Source organism: Macaca fascicularis, chromosome 3 (assembly GCF_037993035.2).
Source record: "Macaca fascicularis isolate 582-1 chromosome 3, T2T-MFA8v1.1".
Lineage (NCBI taxonomy): Eukaryota > Metazoa > Chordata > Mammalia > Primates > Cercopithecidae > Macaca > Macaca fascicularis.
In genome coordinates, this window is record NC_088377.1 from 2130097 (window position 1) to 2150002 (window position 19906).

General features: G+C 58.2%; 1 protein-coding gene across 8 annotated transcripts in view; it reads left to right on the top strand.

Moving 5' to 3' along the window:
• The window catches only part of ITGB2 (integrin subunit beta 2), a 46517-nt gene that overhangs the window by 18751 nt on the left and 7860 nt on the right, over positions 1-19906 (top strand). For 2 of the 8 annotated variants that reach the window (XM_065541278.1, XM_074033895.1), the window contains exons 1-10: positions 2286-2387; positions 2684-2774; positions 5313-5373; positions 5758-5846; positions 9171-9351; positions 12750-12920; positions 14511-14752; positions 15756-15911; positions 17054-17149; positions 18565-18654. In XM_065541278.1, the coding sequence (XP_065397350.1) occupies positions 2311-2387; positions 2684-2774; positions 5313-5373; positions 5758-5846; positions 9171-9351; positions 12750-12920; positions 14511-14752; positions 15756-15911; positions 17054-17149; positions 18565-18654 (1254 nt within the window). In that variant the 5' untranslated portion in view covers positions 2286-2310. Of the gene's footprint in view, positions 1-2285; positions 2388-2683; positions 2775-4548; positions 4708-5312; positions 5374-5757; positions 5847-7982; positions 9063-9170; positions 9352-12749; positions 12921-14510; positions 14753-15755; positions 15912-17053; positions 17150-18564; positions 18655-19906 lie in introns of those variants that run through there. The other 6 variants (XM_005548520.4, XM_005548518.4, XM_065541281.1 and 3 more) reach the window with 5 other exon arrangements.

Below are 19906 nucleotides of genomic sequence, written 5' to 3' on the forward strand. Positions count from 1 at the left end.
CCACCACGCCCGGCCTCCCCTTAGCTTTCATGCTGAGGTTTCCTTAGTCTTAGATACCTATTCTTCTATTTCCTTTATTGTTTTATTCCCTAAAACCGAAGTCCTACACATTTGTGGCCATTCTTTTACGTCCACAACAAGAGCGTCCAGGGCCTCAGCCTCACGTTGCCACCCGGGAACAGACAGTCTCCTTCGTGTTAGACGGAAGAGTGGTGTCCCCTGGTCTAAAATGCTGTAAATATCATTGGATTTCCCTTTGACTTGAGGTATTTAGCGGAGTACTTTAGCATTCTTTATTAATATGTGTGTGTGTGCGGGACGGGGTGTCTTGTTTTATTTCATTTGGCCAGAAATTGTGGCCTTTAAAAGTTGTGCTATCAGGCCGGGCGCAGTGGCTCATACCTGTAATCCCTGCACTTTGGGAGGCCGAGGCGGGTGGATCACGACGTCAGGAGTTCAAGACCAGCCTGGCCGATATGGTGAAACTCCATCTCTACTAAAGATACAGAAATTAGCCGGGCCTAGTGGTACGCACCTATAGTCCCAGCTACTCAGGAGGCTGAGGCAGAAGAATTCCTTGAACCTGGGAGGCGGAGGTTGCAATGAGCTGAGATCGCACCACTGCACTCCAGCCTGGGCAACAGAGCGAGATTCCGTCTCAAAAAAAAAAAAAAAAACAACAGTGCTATCAAACTTCACAGATAGTAAAACGAACGGTAGGAACGCATCTCCCTGACCCTTGGGGAAATACACGTTTGCAGGGTTGGAGGGTCAGAGGAGACATGGGCTGGGGGTTCCTGCATCCTCTCCGCTCCGACTTGTTCCGATCTGATTTGACCTGTCTTTGTCCCTGGATTTCCTGGAGCCTCTGTGATCCAAGAACAGCGTTCCAGCCCGCACCTGAATGGCTCTTCTCTCCAGTTCTTTATCATGTTCCTACGAAGCAGAGATGAGTCCATCTTGATGCTCTGGGTTTTGGCTTAGAAGGTGGATGCCTAGTTTGTAATCATCCCTTGAGCCTTCAGTTCCCTCCCACTTCCTCTTCCTTCCAACCTCGTCCCCCACCGGCATCGTCCATCGCTTCCTGTGTACCTCCGAGTCACTTTGATGTGAGCGTGTCTCCTCTAAGAAGCATAAAGTGGGTTTTATTCCCTGACCCCAGCACAGGCAGGAGCAAGCTCTGATGCAAAGTTCTAATGGGTCTGTGGGGCCTCTGGCTTCTCAGGCAGTCTCATCTTAGGGTTTTACGGGGTTGCAAAAAGGAAGCCTGACCCTGCTGATTCCTCTCCCAGCATAGGCTCTGCCCTCTCTCTGCTGTCTCACTTTAAAGTTTCTTTTCTTTTCTTTTTTTTTTTTTTTTTTTTTTTTTGAGACAGAGTCTCGCTTAGTCGCCCAGGCTGGAGTGCAGTGGCGCGATCTCGGCTCACTGCAAGCTCCGCCTCCCGGGTTCACGCCATTCTCCTGCCTCAGCCTCCCGAGTAGCTGGGACTACAGGCGCCCGCCACCGCGCCCGGCTAATTTTTTTGCATTTTTAGTAGAGACGGGGTTTCACAGTGTTAGCCAGGATGGTCTCGATCTCCTGACCTTGTGATCCGCCCGCCTCAGCCTCCCAAAGTGCTGGGATTACAGGCGTGAGCCACCGCGTCCGGCCTTCTTTTCTTTTTTGAGACAGAGCCTCCTTCTGTCACCCAAGCTGGAGTTCAGTAGTGCCATTAAGCTCACTGCAGCCTCCCCATCCTGGGCTCCAGTGATCCTCCCGCCTCAGCCTCCCGAGTAGCTAGGACTAGAGATGCATACCACCATGTATGGCTAGCTTATTTTCTATTTTTATTTTTCGTAGAGATAGGGGTCTCACTATGTTGCCCAGGCTGCTCTCAAACTCCTGGCCTCAAGTGATCCTCCTGCCTTGGCCTCCCAAAACACTGGGATTGCAGGCATCAGCCACCACGCCGGCCTGTTCGTTTCCCGTGTTTGCTCCTGTTCTCCTGTCTTTGACTTCTGTGAAAGGGTGCGTGTGATTTGGCCTGGATCTGCTGCAGGTCTCTTCCGACGCCGCTTTTGTGTCTCAGAGCCGGAATGTTCAGAGCTTTGCTCGCCGTGAAGTAGGGTTCATCTGGTGCCCGGGAGGGAAGGGCGCCCGGCCCCCGAGGGGTTCTCCGGGGAAAGATGACCCCATCCCCCGGGTCCCGCCCCTCAGCCCCCCGCTTCCCCTGTGCAGGGGACTTGGTGACAGATACCACTTCCTGCAGCTGGGCTGGGGTTGCACCAGCACTTCCCTCTCGGGCAGGGTTGAGGTCAAGGGCGACTCTGATGCAAGGTTCTGAGAGGCCCGTGGGGCTGTGGATTCCTGAGCAGCCTCAGCTTTGGGTTTTGCACCTTAGGTCTTGGTAAGGGGACCCGCCTGCCCTTAGACATGGGAAGTCCAGGAGCTGGAGGACGAGGAGGGCGCCCGCCCCCAGTGTGGGGCAGCAGGGAGGGCAGCAGGGTCATCAGGCTCCAGGCTGGAGCTCTGGGGCCTGCTCGGGGGGGGGTGCGGGACGGGGGGTTCTGTGCTCTTCCTCCCTGCTTGCCCTGCAGCTCTGTCGGCTTAGCTTCAGGGCACCAGAGGTGACAGTGGCCAGGTACCTGCCTGTTTGCCTGAATGCTGTCCTACATCTGTGCCTTACCCATTCCCGTCCCCCAGGGAGCTGGCACAGGCCCTTCGACCACCTCCAGGCACACGGAGGAAACGGACGCAGAGAGGCCAGATGCGGTCTTGGTTTCTTAGGCCTCAGGTGAGGCCCTGGACCTCCGTGGGCCATCCTGGCTACTGGGTGGAGGGGCTGCCCTGCCCTGTTCTCCCACAGAAGGGAGGCCGGCTGCCAGGCTCAGTGCACTGCCTTACCTCCCGGAGCCGACCTTCGTCCCCAGCTGTTTGTCTGGGCTCAGCCACTGGCATCGGGGGGTGGGGCAGGGCCTGGCTTCTCTTATGCCCCCAGCTCCGAGCCCCCCAGGGCTGTTCATGGAGGAGCAACAGTGGGGAGAGGTTGGCTCCCCGCCCGCCCCCTTGCTGTGGTCATGGTCAGGGCACTGTGGTCTCTGAGCCAATCCTGCTGGAATCAATGTGCACCCCATCTCCCTAGGGGCAGGGGTTTTGCTCAGGGTAACTGGGCTCCAGGTCCATATCTTGCTGCTGCTGGGGGCCTCAATTTCCCCATCTGAGGGTACAAAGTGTTTGCATGCCGCTGGTCATGACTGTGTTAGGGGCGGAGATATCAAGTCTGCGGCCCCAGGGAAAGCGTGGAGCTGGGGTGTGGGTCCTTACCAGCCTGGCTGAGGCTGCCGGGGGAAGGCTGCACCCCCTCCCCACTTGGCACAGCTGCGAACTGGGGGTGTCCTGAGGCCAGCTGGACCCTGCACCCTGGGGTGGCTCCAGCATGCACAGGGTCTCCGGTCAGCTGAGGGGTTGGTGGGCACTCATGGCACCGAGGTCTGTCCAGGCGCGGGACTTTGGGGGGGCGCAGATGGAGAGCTGGAACTGGCCTTGGCCTGAACCACAACCCCCAAGGATCAGAGACACAGGGGCTTTCAGACACAGGGTAGGCCCGGTGTGAACCCAAACCACCTCCTCCAGGAAGTTAGAGCAGGTGCAGGTTCTGTTTTTGACCCCAGAATGGGAAGGATCAAGGGTTCCCTTTTGACATTTTGGAATTCTGACTGTAATTTTGCTGGGAACCAGGAAACGAGGTCACCTCCAAAACGACAGGACCTTGGGGCTGGTTGGGGCCTCTAAGCTGTGGGATGCTCAGATGGGCCCGGGTGGGTGTTCCGTCGGCCTCAGAGCCCCCGGCACAGGTGCAGGGGTTTTGGGGGATGGAGGGGAACCAGGGCCTGTGGCTGAGGGCACCCAAGCCTCCCCGGCCACAGCACAGCACCCAGCACTGTCTTCAAAGTGAGCAGGCCCTAGTTTGGGGTTCTGCTGGCTTGGGTCTGCCCACTGAACCTTGGGTGACCCTGCCAGCACCACCCGAGGGCAGTGGGTGGGACAGAAACGCCCCAGACGCCTGGGAGGCCGCGAGAGGAACCGGCGTTTGCTGGGGGAGGTGTGTTCATCTTTGCTTCTGATAACAGCCCCAGGGTAACAGAAGCGTCTTCCTGCCCACTATGGCAGGAAGGCTCCTGGGTACCCCTTCTCAGAACCTCTCCACCTCTTGGTGCCAGATAAAAGGGTCCCAGCGAGGACCCAACGTTCTCAGGTCCTGGAGGTCAGACCCAGAGGCCCACCCCACCTAGGAAGCCCTAAGACCTCCCAAGGAGCCGACCTAGGGCTGCTTTGGGCACCTCCAGGATGGAGGGAAGGGAGCCCAGGCTGAGGCCTGGTTCTGTCATTTTGCCTCTGGGGCCGAGGGCCTGTGAGTGACCACAGAGCTGCCCCAGCTGTGGATGACTGGGTTAAGGACGGGGTGGGTGTGTATCTGGAAACAAAAGGGCAAGAGCCCGGCAGCTGGTGGCTTGGGCAAGTCAGGTGACTTTTTTTCCCACCTGGCAGGGACCGCAAGGCTCCTGGGCAGGCCTTGCACACAGCCTGGCACTCGCGGACATCAAGCCAGCTTTCTCTTCCTGGCCCTGTTTCTGCCACAGAGAGACAGGGCAAGCCCGGCTCTGCTCCAAGCACAGGCTCTGCTCACGGAGGACTTGGGGTGCACAGGGGCAGAGTGCACACACCGGGTGTGTGGGGTTGTGGTGTGCGTGTGCGTGCACATTTGCACGTGTGTATGGTATGTGTGTGTGGTGTGTGTGCCTGTGTGGTGTGTGCGTGTGTGTACGTGTGCATGTATATTTGTGTGTGGTGTGTAGTGTCTTGTGGGGAGTACGGTGTGGGTAAGGGGTGTATACATCTCTCTGTGTACATATGTGTGGCGTGACACATACATGTGTATGTGTGGTGTGTGCGTGCATGTGGTGTGTACATGCGGTTAGGCATGCATCTGTATGCGTGTACACGTGCATGTGTGGTGTGTGGTGTGTGGTGTGTGTATTGTCTGCATGTGTGTGTGCCTGTGTTGTGTGTCTCTGCAGGGACCTGCTGCAGCTGTCCTGGGTGCCTGGCTGCTGAGCAGGTGTGCTGCCCGCACTGCTGGGCCCGACCTCCCTCCCTCCCTGGCTATTGGAAGCTGGGCCCAGCGCAGCTGTGCTGGCCTGACTCTAACCCACCCCTGCAGGGGGGACAGGAACCCAGCTCCTTGTCCCAGGCCAGCTGGAGGCGGGCTTTGTGGGTGGTCAGCCCCAGGGGCTGGGCCTGAGACCGTCACCAAAACCCCTTCCCTCCACAGGACATGCTGGGCCTGCGCCCCGCTCTGCTCGCCCTGGTGGGGCTGCTCTCCCTCGGGTGTGGTGAGTTCTGTGTTCCACGGAGGGGACTCCACACGTGACATTCCGGTCAGGGAGAGCAGGGCCTGCCCTCATGTTCCCACAGATAGAAGTTCCCGGGAGGCTGGGGAAGGATCATGCCCCTGGGGGCAGGTCGGGGACTCAGGCCTCGTCCCCCCACACGCCAGGAAGCTGTGGCTGTGCTGTTTCCCCAGGGCCCCCCTCTGCACCTGGGGGTGGTGGCTGATGCGGGGTCTCCTGGAGGCTGCCTCCCTGTCTCTCTGGGCCTCCTCTGACCCTCCTGCTCTACTCCCCCTTGGGTGCGGGCCTGTGGTCACTCACAGGCCCCCTTGGGTGTGGGCCAGGGCGGCCCAGAGCACCCACTCACCTGCCGGCCTCGTCCCTCAGTCCTCTCTCAGGAGTGCACGAAGTTCAAGGTCAGCAGCTGCCGGGAGTGCATCGAGTCGGGGCCCGGCTGCACCTGGTGCCAGAAGCTGGTAAGTGCCTCCTGGGTCCCTCCCCACCTGCCCAGCTCCTGGGTGGGGGCCCTTTCCTGCCCCTGAAGCCAGTGGCACCCAGAGGACCAACAACTCCATTCCTCTTGGGGGGTCCCCAGACCCTGGCCTCGCCCTCCCCTCAAGGGGCCCCTGAGGTTCTGATGTGTGGTGTATTTGGAAACACACACAGAACACATACTTTTAGTTTTTCTCAGCCATTTCAGAGAGGTTGTAGACATGGAGCCCTTTGTTTCGTAGTACTTCAAGGGAGGTCTTTCTTAAGAACCAGGTTTTCACTTACAAAACCATGTGAGCAAGTGCAGAAACACACGCGCTTCTGGCCGGCATCGCCAGCACGCTTTCCCGTAGAGGCAGCAGGCTCGGGGCCAGCGACGGGACCTACCAAACAGCCCTCATCAGAATCCAGGGGCTTTGCAGGGACAAGGTGGCCGAGAGGAAATGTATTTTGATGTAAATGTGTGAATGTGTTTTGATACATGTATATCTATATTTGATAAATACATGTACCAAAACCAGGAAATTCAGCATTGGTATCTCATTATGATCAAACCGACACACTGTACACATATTTTATTGGTTGTCCCAGTGATGTCTTCGTGAGCATATTTTCCTGGTGGATCTTGTAACTCAGGCTCACTCTGTGCTCAGCCGTCTCAGGCCCCGAACCTCCTAACCCAGGCTCACCCTACACTCAGCCGTCTCAGGCCCCGAACCTCCTAACCCAGGCTCACCCTACACTCAGCCGTCTCAGGCCCCGAACCTCCTAACCCAGGCTCACCCTACACTCAGCCGTCTCAGGCCCCGAACCTCCTAACCCAGGCTCACCCTACACTCAGCCGTCTCAGGCCCCGAACCTCCTAACCCAGGCTCACCCTACACTCAGCCGTCTCAGGCCCCGAACCTCCTAACCCAGGCTCACCCTACACTCAGCCGTCTCAGGCCCCGAACCTCCTAACCCAGGCTCACCCTACACTCAGCCGTCTCCTTGGGCTTCTTGAATCTGGACCGGTCTTCAGCTTTCTTTGTCTTTCCTGTCCTTGGGCATTTCCGAGGAGTTCGGGGAGCAGCTTTGTAGCATGACTCGGGGGTCTTGTCTGGAGTTTCCTCTTCCTGGACTCAGGTGCGCTTTGGCAGGAGCCCCTCAGTGACGGTGTCCTAAATGCCTGTGAGAGGCACTGCTGTTGCCCCGTCCCAGTCCTGGTGAGGTCAGTGTGGACGGCTCTGCTGAGATGGCATCCGCCCGGCCTCCCCACCCCGCTGCACAGTCCCCTGTGGGCTGGTGACGTTCCGCTCCCATCAAATCACATGGGCAGGCTCAGCATCCGCAGATGTCCCCACCTGAAGCCGCCATCACTACAATGGCTGCGGCTGGGTGCAGTGCTGGTCCCTGCCTGCCTCTCACGGCTCCCAACCTGAGGAAGGGTCCCTCCTTCTCCACAGTTTTATTTTGTTCAGTAGTGCATCATCTGTGACTGTCCTTTCTTCCCCGAGATGCCCAAATCCACTGGGTTTGGCTCCGCGTCCTGTCCATGGGTCCCCATCCTATTTTTCTGAGCACTTTCTTGCTTTCTGGAGCAACATGACACCGCAGGCCCATCTTCGTGTCCCTTGCCCTAGCCTGGAATCGGATGTTTTTCTGAAGGCTCTGGTTCTTTTCCCTGTGAGTCCGGGTTCCAGCACTGTTGTAGCAGGACAAGCCACAGACAGAATTCCTCAGACACCCAGTTAAAGAAGAAAGGGCTTTATTTGGCTGGGCGCATCGGCAGACTTGCGTCTTAAGAGCCAAGTTCCCCAGAAAAGAAATTCCTGGCCCTTTTAAGGGTTTACAGCTCTAAGGGGTCCATGTGAAAGGGTTGTGATAAATCAAGCAAGCGTGGGGAACGTGACTGGGGGCTACACGCATCAGCTGACAGAACAGAAAGTTTTACAATGCTTTTTCATGCCATGTCTGGAATTTACAGCTAGCACAAGTAGTTTTGGTCAAGGGTTAATATTATTGTTATTATTTTAACCACCAGGGCCAGGAGGTGATGCCAAGGTGCTCTGGCTATTTATCTTACTCCTGTTTCTTTCCAACTTTTCGCTTTCTCCCATCTCTCCTGTCTTATGAACTAGGGAAGGGGAGCGGGAGGAGAAGAAGGGAAGGGCAGCAGGAGAAGTGGTGTCTCATTTCTTACCGTCAGCGGCTTCCTCGTTTCTCAAGTTTGCGGCCCACGGGGAGTGGCTTCGGGGCCTCCAGCCCACGCCACTGCGGTGAGCAGCCCGCGGATGAGAAGCTGGGTGGCTCCTGTCTGTCCTCGGACTGAGCAGGGTGGCCAGGCCCCAGGTGACACCACCTTGCTCAGGTTGGGTTTTTCTCCCTCCCCTTTCTGGAGGTTGTCAGCTCATCTGAAATAAATACCCTCCAGTGAGATTTGTTTGTTTCTGTGTGGGTTACATTTAGGCTTTCTTTTCCTTCTAGCCGGGATGCTTGCTGATGTAGTTTAATTTCTGGAGGACTTTAAAACTTCTGTGGTTTCAAAAGTCAGAGCCATACAAAGAGGCAGCCTGGGGACTGTCGCCCTCCCCTCCCACCTGCCCCCCTGCCCGCGGGACACCAGCCCTGGGGTGGGGGCGGGCTTATCCTCCTGAGCTTCCCTCTGTGAAAGCAAGTAGAGAAACACGTGCGCTTCTGGCCCCGCATCGCCAGCACGCTTTCCCGTAGAGGCAGCAGGCTCGGGGCCAGTGACGGGACCCACCAAACACAGCCCTCCTCAGAATCCAGGGGCTTTGCAGGGACAAGGTGGCTGAGAGGAAAGCACCCGGGGCCCAGGCCTCCCAGGCTCCCCTCCAGCTTCCGTTCTTCTAAACTTTGAGGGGCTTGGCCCAGAACCCTGCCCATGTTCTGGGTTCCTTGGGGGCCTAGGGACTGCCACATTCCTTCGGGACAGAACAACTCCGTTGGACAAAGGTTCTGCTGATGAAGGGCTTGAAGCCCCTGGGCCAGCTGCTAGAGGACGCGGAGGCCTCTCCTCTCGGGTCAGCCTTGGGCTGGAGAGCGGGTCCTGAGTCCTTTCTGCTGCTAGAGGCAGAGGACAAGGGGATACCCCACCCCCCAGGGCTCTGCTGCGGCCGGGAGCCTTCAGCGAGGGGCTGTCTGGGAGGCCAGAGGAGCTCCCTGTCTCTGTCCACAGGGACTTCTGTCCCAAATTCCAGGTACAGAGGAGGAGGGGACAGGGTGGGTCCTCAGTCCCTGATGGCCAGTCAGCCTCCTGCAGGTCCTGCAGTGTGGCCCCCTCCTGACCCCTGACTCCCCCTCCCCAGAACTTCACAGGGCCAGGGGATCCTGACTCCATTCGCTGTGACACCCGGCCACAGCTGCTCATGAGGGGCTGTCCCGCGGACGACATCATGGACCCCAGGAGCCTCGCCGAAACCCAGGAAGACCACGATGGGGGCCAGACGCAGCTGTCCCCACAAAAAGTGACTCTTTACCTGCGACCAGGTAGGCTTGGCCTCTATGGGGGTGCCAGGCACCCTCTGTGCTGGTTATTGGCTCTGGCTAGGAGCCTGGCCCTGCTCTGGGGTGTCAGGGCTGCCCAGAAGGGGCATGTGTCCAGGTTGGACGGCTGGGTGGGCCAGTGAAGCCCCAAGGCTGCTGGAAAGCTGAGCTCCTCAGCGCCCTTCCGCTCCGTCCCCAGGTGGAGCTGCCCCAGCCCTCACCATCGGCTCTCTCACAGCCCGACATTCTGCATCTTTTTTTTTTTTTTAAAGGGAGACCAAGCCATTTGGAAAACACTATTCCATTACACACTCAGAAGGCCACGGTACTCTTAGAAGAGTAGAGGGTCTGATAAGTCTTGCAGCCAAGAGACCTGAGTCACTGTTTAAATGAGTGTTGTCCAAACTGACTTGACCAGAGCACAGTTTCAGAACACGACTAGTCCCCTGTCAGCACTTTAGAAACGTCCACCTTATCGGTGGCTCACACCTGTAATCCCAGCACTTTGGGAGGCCAAGGCGGTGGATCATTTGAGGTCGGGGGTTTGAGACCAGTCTGGCCAACATGGTGAAACCCCATCTACTAAAAATACAAAAAAAAAAAAAAAGATGAGCCGGGCGTGGTGATGTGCACTTGTAATCTCAGCTGGCAGGAGAATCACTTGAACCCGGGAGGCAGAGGTTGCAGTGAGCCAAGATTGTGCTACTGCACTTTAGCCTGGGCGACAGGGCAAGACTCTGTCTCAAAATGAAAAGGAAGGAAGGAGGGGAGGGGAAGGGGAAGGGGAAGGGGAAGGGGAAGGGAGGGGAGGGGAGGGAAAGGGGAAGGGGAAGAGAGCGCCCTCCTTGCTCCAGGAAGGCGGGTGTGTGGTGGTGCAGCAGACAGGAGAAGAAGGCCTAGTGTGGCCACCGACCTGTGACCTCCCAGGCCACAGTGAGGCCAGGGAAGGAAGGGGAAGCCATCTTCCAGGGAGGGGGTGCAGACAGAGCCGGGGTGACTTTAGAGGAACCAACTGGTGTTGGACAGGCTGGGACTCAGAGCTCTGCCCTCAGGGGAAGCCCAGGTCAGCGGCCACTGAGTTAGCCTTGGGGCAGAATGGCCCAGGGTGCAGGCGGCCAGGTGAGAGCCAGCAGCAGCCAGGCGAGAGGTGGCTGGGAGAGAGTGAGGGACGGGGCCAAACCAGTGGGGAGGTCCTACACGAGCAGGGGCCAGGTGTCCCTGGGGGCAGCAGCGGACAAAACCCCACCTTGGTGGGGGGATCAGGCCGGCCCCTCATTGCCCCGTGAGCAGGCACAAGCCCCTTCGCCTTGGAACCTCCACCTCTGACCTCAAACTCGAGGGCCTGGCCCTGTGGCCCCTGGAGGCAGCTCTGATGTGTTTTCCCCGTGTCCCACCTCACAGTGAGGAACAGGCTGGCAGGGGTGTTGCCTGTGGCCAGAGTTTGTGCAGCTCTGTGGTGCTGGAGGTGTCAGGAAGGATCGTCCTGGAGGGTGGGGGTGCGCCCGAACGGGGGCATCCTTGTGCCGTGGGGAAGGGTCAGGGTGTGGCTGACCACGGCCTGGCATGCATCTCCACTGTGCAGGCGGCAAATGCTGTTGCCTCTGGGGGGGCACAGGTGAGCTCAGGTGGGCACAGGTGAGCTTAGGCAGGCTCAGGTGAGCACCAGGGACAGATCCTACAGCACCCCGGGGCCACAGGCTCCCAGAGCAAGGTGGTAGGATCTGGGAGGGGAACGTCCTCTCACGGGGTCCCGGCCCTACCCCCGCAGCCCGCGGCCCTTCGCTGAGCCTGGCACTCTGGAAGGGAAGGGACGGGGCCCCTTGGTCAGCCACCAAAGGCCTATGTCTGTGCCCTTTGACTGCAGCACAGCCACAACGCTTGTGGGCGCATGGTCTTGGTTGCCTCCTCCATGTCGCTGCAGACGCCGCAAGGTCCCCGAAGCCGCACACATTTACTGTCTGCCCTCCGCAGAGAGTGTTTGCTGGTCCCCGGCCCAGAGGCCAAGTGACGCCTCCGAGGGCTAAAAGGCACAGCAGGGCCAGGGCCAGGATCGCCGGGTGTGAATGTGGGTGAGTGTGTGTGTGTGTGTGTGAGAGTGCATGTGTGTGGGGTGTGTGTGTATGTATGGTGTGTGTTGTGTGTGTGTGTTTAGCATTCTGTGTGGAGTGTGTGTGTATATGTGTGGCATGTGTGTGTATGGGTGTGAGTGCATGTGTGTGTGGTGTGTGTATATGTGTGTGGCATGCATGTGTGTGTGGTGTGTGTATATGTGTGTGGCATGCATGTGTGTGTGTTTGGTGTATGTGTGTGTGAGTGCGTGTGTGTGCATGTGGTGTATTTGTGTATATGAGCACGTACATGTAGTATGTGTGCTATGTGTCTGGTGTTGTGTATGAGTGTGTGGTGTGTGTGTATGTGTGCATGTGTGGTGTTTGGTATTTGTGGTGTGTGTATGCATATTTGTCTGTGGTGTGTTTGCTGTGTGCGGGTGCTACGTGCGTGTATTTGTGGGTGTGTGTGTGTGCTATGTGTGACTGTGTGTACATGAGGTATATTTGTGTGTGAGTATTGTCTGTGTGCATATATGTGGGTGTGTATGCCATGTGTGACTGTGTGCATGTGGTGTATTTATGTGTAGGGGTGTGTGTGTGTTTGGGGGGGGCGCACATACCCTTTCTCTCAGGGCGTGGCAGCAGGCATGTTGGGGATGGGGTAGGCCCTGCACTTGTCCCAGGGCTGAAGGCTGGAGGGTTGGGCAGAGGGGACAGGTCTGGTTACCCTCCCTCCTTGCTCAATCATTAACGTGATGTGTGTTTATGGAAAGCTGACTTGTGCTAGGCACGGTTCTGGGAGGCGGGGACACAGGCTGGTTGCGGTGACGCGTAAACACAACCGCAGGTGTGACTGAGATGCAGGCGAGCGGAGTCCAGGGCTGGGATAGAGAAAGGGGCATCCTGGGGACGGCCTGCGTGGGCCTTGCTGGAAAGTGCCAGGTTTGTGTGATGCCTGTCTACGTGGCTGCTGATGAGGGTGCCCGTGAGACTGCAGGCACGGGGCCGGGTTACGTGTGAGCCCAGGTGAGCCACTGGCACTCTCAATGAAAGGCGTCCCCGATGTCACTGACGTCAACTCTATGCACCCCAGGCAAGGGTTTCAGTGTCACTGCGTGGCACGTGCCTGCGTCCTAGAGCCATGTCCTTCCTCTGAAAGGACATGGACGCCTGCCTGGACGTCCTGTGTCTGGTCCTCAGCTCTTCTGCCAGGTGGGGAGAGGAGAGATCAGGAGGATTTAGGGGCTGGAGAAAAGGGTGCCAGTGCACAGCCCGCTCGGGGCCACACGCCCCCAGACACCCTGTGTGAGACGTGAGGTGTGGCTCATGGTGTTCTGTCCCTACCGGCAGGCCAGGCAGCAGAGTTCACCGTGACCTTCCGGCGGGCCAAGGGCTACCCCATCGACCTGTACTACCTGATGGACCTCTCCTACTCCATGCTCGACGACCTCAGGAACGTCAAGAAGCTGGGTGGCGACCTGCTCCAGGCCCTCAACGAGATCACCGAGTCCGGCCGCATTGGTGAGGCTCAGGCGCTGCAGGATGAGACACAGTCCTTTCCCAGACCCTGGCCACTCCTGCCTGTGGCCCACGCACCTCCTCATGCACAGGTCCCCAGGGCAGATCGGGGGGCCCCAGATGCAGGTCCCCTCAGGGCATCCACAGAGCTGCAGTCGGCCTTCCTCCCTGCCAGGAGCCACACCCAGTCCCTGGCTCCCCAAGACTTGTAGACATCATCCAGTCCTCCACTTCCCCTTCCACCTTCTACTTCCTTTATTTATTTCTTGGTATGTTTAAAAGACAAAAGTCTGACAGTGCCAATTATTAGACATTAAAGACCACAACGCACATAGATGGTACAGCAACAGCACCACTGAAGAAACCACACAGCAAGCTCTGCTGAGCCAGGGGCTCCACTCTCCACCAGCACTGCCTCGCCACAGAGCAAGTCTCCAGCACACGTGTGTGTCAGTCACAGCACATGTCTTCCCCGCCAGGCGTGGCTCCTCCCATCAGCACTCTGCCAACTTCCCTACATGCAGGGATGCACACATGCATGCTTACACACACACACACATGCACACACGCAAATGCATGCTCACAAAAATACACGCTCACACACAAATGGACACTCATACAAGCAAATACACGCTCACGCACGTGAATGCATGCTCAAACATGCAACGCACAAACACAAATGCACATTCACACATGCAAATGCACTCTCACGCATGTGAATGCACGCTCACACACAAATGCATGCTCACACATGCAAATGCACACACACAAATGCATGCTCAAACTTGCAAATGCATGCTCACACATGCAAATGCACACTCGCACATGAATGTATCCTCACACGCACAAATGGATGCTCACACATGTGAATGCATGCTCACGCAAATACATGCTCACACACACGCATACTCACACAAATGCATGCTCTCACATGTGAATGTATGCTCACACGAATGTATGCTTACGCGCCATTGCATGCTTACACACGCGAATGTATGCTCACGTAAAAATGCACACTCAGACATGCAAATGCATGCGCACACACTTACATGTGCACACACATGCACACACAGACATGCTCACATGCACACTCCTGATCACCCATGTATGTCTTCACTCACATATACAAATCATATGCAAACACACATGTCCACATATGTACCTGGTCACCTATGTGAACTAGGTGTGTCCACACCTGAACATGCTCACATGCATACAGGAATATGTGCACACACAGTTGTGCTACACATGTACACACTCATGTTCACATATGCAGATGGCTGCACACGCACAGATACGCATACGCACATGTCCACATGCCCACACTTATACCTGGTCACACACATACATGCAGGAACTCACATGCATACACTTGTGCTCACACATGTACATGATTGCACACACACACCCACAGACATTCACATGCACGCTTGCACAACACACATGCTCACACACACTCCACATGTGCCATCTTGCTTTCTCCCCTTCCCTGCTAGGACAGAGGAAACAGGCTCGCCCTCGTGCCCCTTTGAAGCTGGCCCTCCCACCTGGGGCCAGCCTGCCGCCTCCCTAGCCCCTCCGTGTGCCCTGCAGGCTTCGGGTCCTTCGTGGACAAAACCGTGCTGCCGTTCGTGAACACACACCCCGATAAGCTGCGAAACCCATGTCCTGACAAGGAGAAAGAGTGCCAGGCCCCGTTTGCCTTCAGGCACGTGCTGAAGTTGACCAGCAACTCCAACCAGTTTCAGAGAGAGGTCGGGAAGCAGCTGATTTCAGGAAACCTGGATGCACCCGAGGGTGGGCTGGACGCCATGATGCAGGTCGCCGCCTGCCTGGTGAGGCCGCTGCCCCTGCTTGGGTCCCCGGCTTCCCCCAGTGTTGGGGGCTCTGTCAGGCACTGTGGGGGAGCAGTGGGGTACCCTGGCTAGCAGGTCATCTAAGGGACTGGGCCTGGGGAGGGCAGCGCCTCACCCTGCTGCTGCCCATGCAGGAAAGGGCAGGAGGAAGGGAGTGGCCATGGGGGCTTAAAAACCATGCGCAGATTTCATTGTTTGCTGTGAACTAAATTTGTGACCCTGGGCAAATCTTTTGAAGCCTAAACATTTTGCGAGTGGCCAAGGGTAGAACAGGGCCACTAGGCAGCTGGTCCCGTGGTTCCTGGGGTGGAACCGCCCTCCTCCCTCCAGGCCGGGTGGGCCCTGGCTGCCCAGTGCATGTCTCTCCACGTCCTGCCCACTCAGTCTGTGACTGTGAGCCTAACGGAGCAGCCACGGTCCCTGGGCTGTGTTGAGGCTGCGCACCGTCCTCCTCTCACAACCCACCTTAGCTCTCCAGCTTCCCTGCAGGCCCAGCGTAGACACACTGCTCACGGGTGTGGGGTCACGGCCTAGGACATGCACAGCCCACAAACGCGCCTGCCAGAGGCTGTCCATGGTGGGCTCAAGGCCTGCCAGGCCCCTCGGGCTCGTCTTCCTCTGTGTTGCGCTGGTTCTGCACGTGGTTCACGTGTCTACCAGGGTTTTCCCCCTTGGGGATGGTTTCCTGAGGGTTTGTTCCCAGCTCTGAAGTGCAGGGACCACAACCATGTGACTCTCCTTGCCTTTCCATACATGCCTGCGCTCCCTGCGCCTCACACACGCACGGGGTATTTGAGGGCCCTTGTCTCCTCCTGGGCGTGGCGTCTGGGGGAACACGGCTGGGTCCCTGAGACCCAAGGGAAAGGGGCACCAGTGCCAGCCTCCGGGCCACCCCGCCAGCTCTGCGTTGTCTCCTCTGCTCCAGAGGGCGCAGTTTGGGAAACCGAGGCAGGTAACCCCGCCCCCCACGTTTTCCTCTCAGGAGGAAATCGGCTGGCGCAACGTCACACGGCTGCTGGTGTTCGCCACCGACGACGGCTTCCACTTCGCGGGCGACGGGAAGCTGGGTGCCATCCTGACCCCCAATGACGGCCGCTGTCACCTGGAGGACAACATGTACAAGAGGAGCAACGAGTTCGTAAGTGCCCACCCCAGGCACCCAGGCACCGCCTGGCAGGACACCATTGACGGAGGGAACGAGGCGGGGTCTCCACCTTACAGAGCCTCCTTCCAACCCAAGGAGCAGATTCCCGAGGAAACTTCTGGAAGCCCCAAGTGGCAGTGTGGGGTCTCCCAGGACTGGCCTCAGGCCAGGGGAGGGTGGGGTTGGTGGGGGCAGCCAGGCTGAGCCCCGGCCTCGCCCTTGTGGCACTCCCAGGCCCTGTTGGTCTCCAGCCCCACTGCCCCCGCACCTGGGCTGTCAGCGGCTGTGGAGGTACAGTAACCGCCCCCAGGCTACAGCCGCGCCCTGTTGTCCCCGCCGCTGGCCAGAGTCCCATCCTGGAGCATCCGCCTCCTCCTCCTCCTGGCCTCCTCTGTGGTTTCTCTGCTGCCCCTGAGTCCGCCTCCTCCAGTGCGGCCCCTCCCTGTCCCCAGCGCCTGAGCTGGGTGAGGGAATGCGGGGACCATGAGGAAAATGCGGGGAGGGACCCAGGATGCACAGGGTTAGGACGAGCGTCTCTCTGCAGAGGCATTTCAATGGCTCAGAGGGGCCACGACCTCTGGCTGGGATCAGCCGTGGGCCCAGAGGCCACCACCGGTCACAGGGGCTTGTCCTCGCTGGCCATGGTGCAATGCTCTTGCAGCCTAACATCATAGGCTCTGGGGGCGGCAAAGGACTTTAGAGATGCAAAACTCAGGTCCTCTGCCGAAGCCACAGACAGGGGAGGGACGGCCGTCGGGTCCTGGAACTTGGGTAGGGAGAGCCGCACCTGACCCTCATGGCCTCTGCTGAAACTGAGCGCCTCTCAGTGCGAAAGCAGGTCCACCGTGTGGCGCAGGCTGGGATTCTGCCCCGTGGACATCCCCAGTCCCACGGTGAGACGCCTCAAATGCTGCTCTTGCCTGGACTCTGAAAGCCCAAGTCTATGCACACGTTGCCCAGAGGCCATGGCGGCTCTCTGCACTGCACTCCTGCGCGGCAGCCTCTGCCTCTCCAGCCTTCCCCCGAGAGGGTCCGAAGCACAGGCAGGGCTAAGGCTGAGTGGGGCAGACAGGGGCGGGCACCTGGAAGGCTTGTCTCAGACTCGGGGCCAGCTGAGCAGGACCTCCTTTCTCCAGGACTACCCATCGGTGGGCCAGCTGGCGCACAAACTGGCCGAAAACAACATCCAGCCCATCTTCGCGGTGACCAGGAAGATGGTGAAGACCTACGAGGTGAGTGCTGTTGGGTCCTGAGCATCTGTTGGGCAGGGGCACGTTTCAGCCGCAGGCCACACCCAGCGCCACTGCAGGTCTGAGTGCCACCTCCACATGCTGGGCACGTGAGGGCCAGCCGGCCCGGGTCACAGATGCCTGTGGGTGAGGAGCCTGAGGCTTCCCGTCCAGGACAGGACACCTGCGTGTCGATAGAAGGAGGAATTCCTCCCTGTCCCTGAAACTCAGCTGTGTTAACAGCGTGTCTTGGCATTGGTGATATTTTCTGTTCTTTTCTGGAATATAGCACAATTCTTTATTTTATGGAAACATGCTTATTTTATGCTCACATACATTTGAATATCAACACTCTCCACGAAGATAAAATTACACAAAAACGTTCACAAGCTTGGAGCGTGGGGTGGGATGAGTTTTACAAAGGAAGCACAGCCGATAACCAGCTCTGCTCCTAGAAGCAGAAGCCCCCAATGAAATACGTTCATCCCGAATTTCCACCGCCCGTGCCATGTGTTCAGCCTGGCCTGAGCAGGTTCGTGCGTTCAAGTCGCTCAGGTGCTGTCGGGGTTCCCAAGACCACTCTCAGGGTCAGTGATTTGCTGGAAGGACTTGCAGAGCTCAGGAACCAGTAAACTCACAGTTACGGTTTATTGCGAAGCAAACCCTCCTGGGTGCCCGAGGTGGGAGGATACAGACAAAAGTCACTAAAGGTCAAAGGTGCACAGGAGAGAAACCAGGCCACCTCCTGAGGGAAACCACCGCTTGTGCACACAGAGAACACACCCTTCTGCCATATGTTGATGGAGACAAGCCTTCCATAAATGCCTCAAATGGGAGGAGCCAAACCAAACAAATGGAGCCCTGGGATTCAGCACTGGCTTTGGATCTTCCCACATAGGCCTCCTGAGTGCTGGGATTCCAGGCATGGCCCCGGGCAGCTCAGGGCTTTTTACCCCCCCTTACCACATATCGCTGACCACACACTCTGGGGACCAAGCGAGAAACTGCATTAAGGACCGTCCCAGCCATTTTGCAGGTGCAGAAGCCCCTGGGGTGAGCCCGGTGCGTGGAGACGCCATGGCACAGGTCCTCAGGGTGAGCCCGGTGCATGGAGACGCCATGGCACAGGTCCTCAGGGTGAGCCCGGTGCGTGGAGACGCCATGGCACAGGTCCTCAGGGTGAGCCCGGTGCGTGGAGACGCCATGGCACAGGTCCTCAGGGTGAGCCCGGTGCGTGGAGACGCCATGGCACAGGTCCTCAGGGTGAGCCCGGTGCGTGGAGATTCCATGGCACAGGTCCTCAGGGTGAGCCCGGTGCGTGGAGATGCCATGGCACAGGTCCTCAGGGTGAGCCTGGTGCGTGGAGATGCCATGGCACAGGTCCTAGCCATGCCGTGTCTGGTCTTCTTGCCCAACAGAAACTCACTGAGATCATCCCGAAGTCAGCGGTGGGGGAGCTGTCTGACGACTCCAGCAATGTGGTCCAGCTCATTAAGAATGCTTACAATGTGAGTCTCCCACACCGCTCAGCCGGGACCCATGGGGTGGCCAGCAACCTCCCCACTGCAGGTCAGCTCCTGCTGCAGGTCAGCAGGAGGGTGATCTGGGAGGAGAGCCACTGCCCTGTGGGCTGGTTGCAGCCTCCAGGACACCCTGGCCTGGCAGTTCCACGGGGAGCTCCATGTCCTCTCTCATTGATGGTGTGGGCGATGCTCCTTGAAACCCAAGCTCAGGCCCTCTTCATGCCGGACTCTTCTCTGTGGGTCTCTATGGGGAAGGGGGGTGGACACTCTGGTGGTAGACAGGGCACCTGGGGCTGGAGGAGGCCACAGGAAACCCCCACGGTGGACTTGGGCCCTGGGAAGACACCCTGGGGGATGGAATTCCTCTTGCTCTGTACACCTGTCCTGGGCAAGCCCCAGAGAAGCCCTCACCCACTGAATTTCTTCCTGGTGCATGGCCCAGCTGCACCCTGGGCTGCTCCCCGGGGAAGCCCGGGGCCCTGGTGGGCATAGGTAGGCACAAGTGCACACTAGGCACCGCTCAGGGCCCCAGGCACCAGAGGTCCCAGACTGCTCTGGAAATCTACCCCCCGGTGAGAGATGTTCTCAGAATTCTGGCCTGGATCCTTCTAGGCCAAAGGTCCTGCTGGCTTGAGGGAGCCCAATACGGTAGCGCCTCTGACAAACGCTGGGTCATTGAATTAAACTGAAGGTCTGTGGAGGAGGTGCCATTGGCTTCTTGTAGCCTCCTGTGAGCCCCAAACCCCCAGAGCAGACCCTCCTGGGTACCAGCCACTGCCCGAGGTGTTTCTGTCCTTATACAGAGGATGCAGGTGACACCACCGCCCTGGCCATTATGAACCTGATGCCCCTATGAACCTGTCCCTCTGCCTCCTCTCAATTTCCTTCTGTCTCTCAGTCTTTGTCTCTCTTTCTCTGTCTCTCTCTGTCTCTGCCCCATCTGTCTCTGTCTCTGCCTCTCTCTGTTTTTCTGCGTCTCTCTGTCTCTGTCTCTGGCTCTGGCTCTGCTCATCTCTGTCTGTCTCTGCCTCTCTGTTTCTCCCCATCTCTCTTATCGCTTGAACAATTTATCCAGCTCCTGCCCTGTGCTAGGTCCTGGGGACTCAAGGCTGAGGAGCAGCAGAAGCTCCCACTTCTGAGGCTCACACCCTGGCTCCATGCTGGTCCCTGTGGTCGGGCTGTTTTGGGGTCAGGACTGTGGCCCTGGCAGCCCCGCCATCCTCGGCACATCCTGCCA